The sequence below is a fragment of the Leiobunum rupestre genome, chromosome 4, assembly GCF_980474605.1.
Source record: "Leiobunum rupestre chromosome 4, qqLeiRupe1.1.hap1, whole genome shotgun sequence".
NCBI lineage: Eukaryota > Metazoa > Arthropoda > Arachnida > Opiliones > Sclerosomatidae > Leiobunum > Leiobunum rupestre.
The window spans coordinates 30,461,779-30,464,954 of NC_143387.1; the positions used below are offsets into that span (position 1 = coordinate 30,461,779).

Genomic DNA, 3,176 nt, shown 5'->3' on the forward strand with positions numbered 1-3,176 from the left:
CCGTCAGGAGTGTTAATAGATACGACTCCGGCTGCAGACGAAATTGTAGACGACGGAAGTTACGGGTTAGGAATAAGCATTTGGTTTCGACCTTTTCACCAGGATTAACCTTTAATGTTAATTTGGCGGCGAGAGTTAAAGCTAGGAGGATGAAATGGTACGAGAGTATTATATAACCATTCAAAGCTCCCGCCTTCGTTAGAAATGATTTTAACCGTTATGACCTCGTTATAGCAGATCGAGAATCAATTGTATTCTCGCGGGAAACTAATGAAATTCAAACGCCGTTGTGGACGTAAAAGTGACTCTTCTCCGATTAAATTTAGGCTTTACTGTATGCGTGACCTCTTTCGAATTCACACGTGTAGGGTAAAGGACGCAAATAATTAAAAACTAGATTGAAAACTCTTTATTCGTAGACTCTACAAAAACGTTTTATTTTTTCTATTGTTAACGACGACCAGCAGCGGGAGCTTGAGATTTCCCCAACTCTTGACCAATTTTGTTGACGCATATCTAGAAAATATGTGTTAAAAGAACGACGAATTAACAAAAATCAGTGGTGTCACAAAAATGATCTAAAATTGTTGATCTAAATATCTCGTTTTTTTTTCGCCGTTCAACTGAAGGGTATTTCTTTGTTTAGGCTTTGTGTATTGCTCGGTTAGTTTTGGATTGACGTACATCACATTTCTCGCAAGCTGTCTTGGACACCTGGAGGATATCGGTTCCTTCGGTAGCCTTCTTAATACCTTCCACCACGCACTCGGCCATCTTTTCTTTGTCCTATAATAATGAAAGAACGGATAGTTTAAATAGACTTTAGTAACTTATGGGCGAGTATGTACTTACTGTAACCATGTTTCCGCAAGTAGCTTCCCAAATACCTTGCCAGCTGCCCAATTCGGCCTTTCCGGTGAAATGTTCCTTGCATGGTGAAAATACGTCGGCAAGCTACGAATAAGAAAAAATCGGGTTTGTTCATTTTGCGATAAAATAGGAAACTTTTCCCTCAAAATATGTCCGGAGACGCTTAATTGATTGAAACTTCAAACTGATTCAGTGGCGTAGCCAGGATTTTGGTTTGGGCGGAGGGTAACCCCATTGGAAGACATTAAAAACCAAAACAAATTGTACATAAAACTATACGTTTCGGGGGAGGATAACCCCCCTCCCGGCTATGCCTCTGAACTAATTTTGGGCTTCACTTCTTCGTTAGCTGGCGCTATCACTTCTATCATTGTTTATTAATCTGGCAGAGTAACACTTGAGTCAGTGTGCAATACATATGGTTAAAATCATCTTGTATAAATGTTCTTAAGTAATGATAACAAGTCAGTTACTTAAAAGACCTAAGATAAAAGACCAATGTTAAATAATAAATACATTAATAAATAATAATCAGCTAGGCTAATATACAAGACACTACCCTAGGCTCATTGACTCAAGTCATCTAGCGACTTTTATTGCCTTTCATACAGGTGGCCGGGTTACGGGTAATTGTTTTTTGATCGATTATAAACGATACAATTTACGGGAAACCTCTAAATTTAATGTCGGTATGGCCACCTCGATCAATAATTTCCTTGATTTCGCCCTCTAACTAAACCCTTGTGGTACGTTTCCAAACTGAAAGGTAAAAACCAGTTGAACTAAATCACCTGGTAGGGCAAGCCTTCTTTACCCAGACATCCGGCAAACTTTTCCGTCAGCGTAGAGTTAGGTTGGACGGCTAGAATGTAATTAAAAGGAATTAAATATAAGACTATTATACTTAAAAATGGCAGGAAAAGTGGCTTATCGCCTTACTGCAAGCTCCGTTCATTCTGGTCATAGCTAAGGCGGTAGGTGAGGCTCCAGCGGCTTGCGCAGACGCGTATCCGCAAAGACCAAGGAAAACCACCACGAGGTACGAATGAGGACTCATATTATATCAGTAGTTTCGAAATACTTGTCAGGATGAACTCGGGAAATGAAATTCTGCAATACTAGTCAATCGTTTTATAAACACCTCTATCCCCCCCTCGAAAAATTTCTTTAGGTTTTTAAAAGTGTCATAGTTTCCTGATCAAATACCCCGGCTAATATTGATTTTGCGTGTTCGGAAACGCGAGAGCCGCTGCGTCTAATTGTTTTCCAAAAAGTTCCACAAATAATAATTTATACCTCACGCTATCACAATATTGACTATCATGCCTCGCAAATTTAAAATATATAATAAGATGATTTTACCTTAATTAAATAATGGTTGCGTTTCTATTGTTTGATTAGCGGTTAAGTGAAGCGGATAAAAAGACGAAGCCGCGTAAAAGATTAAAGTAAACGATATGGTCTTTACTTTTCAAATAAAACCTCCAATAATTACGTCTAATATTTAAATAATTCCCAGCTTATACTTAAAAACGTTTCATAACCATTGACTAATTGGAATATTACAGGCAGTCGTGTTTAGATAGGCGCGCTGTGGTGTAACATAGAGGTATGTAGATGATGTTCAATACGTACAAATGTACCCTAATAGGCTATAAAGTTAGTTAATTCTCATTAAATAATCCGTTTAATTTGTATTTTTTGTTAGGTTATTGGAGGCCCCTGGGCAAAGCTGTGGGCGATCCCCTGTAACTACACCCAAGTTTCTAGCCTCCAGTGCATCGTCGCTCTAATCTACCACTATCGGTTCGAATAGTTTCACTTGTCCTACTAAAGGTTACTAAAGAAAGAGCTTATTCTGAATTTAAAAATACTAGCAACCAAAAGTCTTTATTCGTTTTAGATTTACTCTGTTAAATATATTTTTTTTGATTAAAATTTCTTTTGCATTTCACAATTTGAAAAATGGGGCCCTCCAGAGTCTTGGGGCCCTAGGGCAGTGCCCTTTTTGCCCAATGGGAAAGACGGCACTGACCAATGGGAGCACCTGAAGCGATTTCCTGGTATCTTGAAATCAATTTTGGGGTGGCGGAGTGGTTAGCACTTTCACTTCGCAGCAAGAGGAGTCGGGTTCAATCCCAACTTGCGTTGAGTTAGAAAGTTATCTCCCCACTGGTTCTTCGGTTTCTTCTTTCCATAAAAACGTGTAGAGGTTAACGGTAATAGTTTGTGTTGGCTCGCGTTGCATGAAGGGCTTGCTACAACCCTCCTACTCGTTGTAACCCGGCCACCTGTTTAAAGAAATT

At 39.1% G+C, this 3,176-nt stretch overlaps 1 protein-coding gene across 2 annotated transcripts; it reads right to left on the reverse strand.

Annotated features, from left to right (window-relative positions):
• Nucleotides 1–421: 421 nt before the first annotated feature.
• LOC149947451 (uncharacterized) lies at nt 422–2,147 on the reverse strand. 2 transcript variants are annotated; one of them, XM_090173058.1, is made up of 6 exons: nt 2,077–2,147; nt 1,810–1,988; nt 1,662–1,732; nt 853–954; nt 685–786; nt 422–516 (listed from the first exon to the last, which is right to left on the reverse strand). In XM_090173058.1, exons 2-6 carry the CDS (start codon nt 1,925–1,927, stop codon nt 451–453), a joined length of 459 nt encoding a protein of 152 aa, XP_090029184.1. In that variant the 5' UTR covers nt 1,928–1,988; nt 2,077–2,147; the 3' UTR covers nt 422–450. The 2 variants fall into 2 exon arrangements, with proteins under 2 accessions (XP_090029184.1, XP_090029182.1); XM_090173056.1 differs by having other exon boundaries at nt 1,810–2,106.
• Between the last annotated feature and the right edge of the window lie 1,029 nt (nt 2,148–3,176).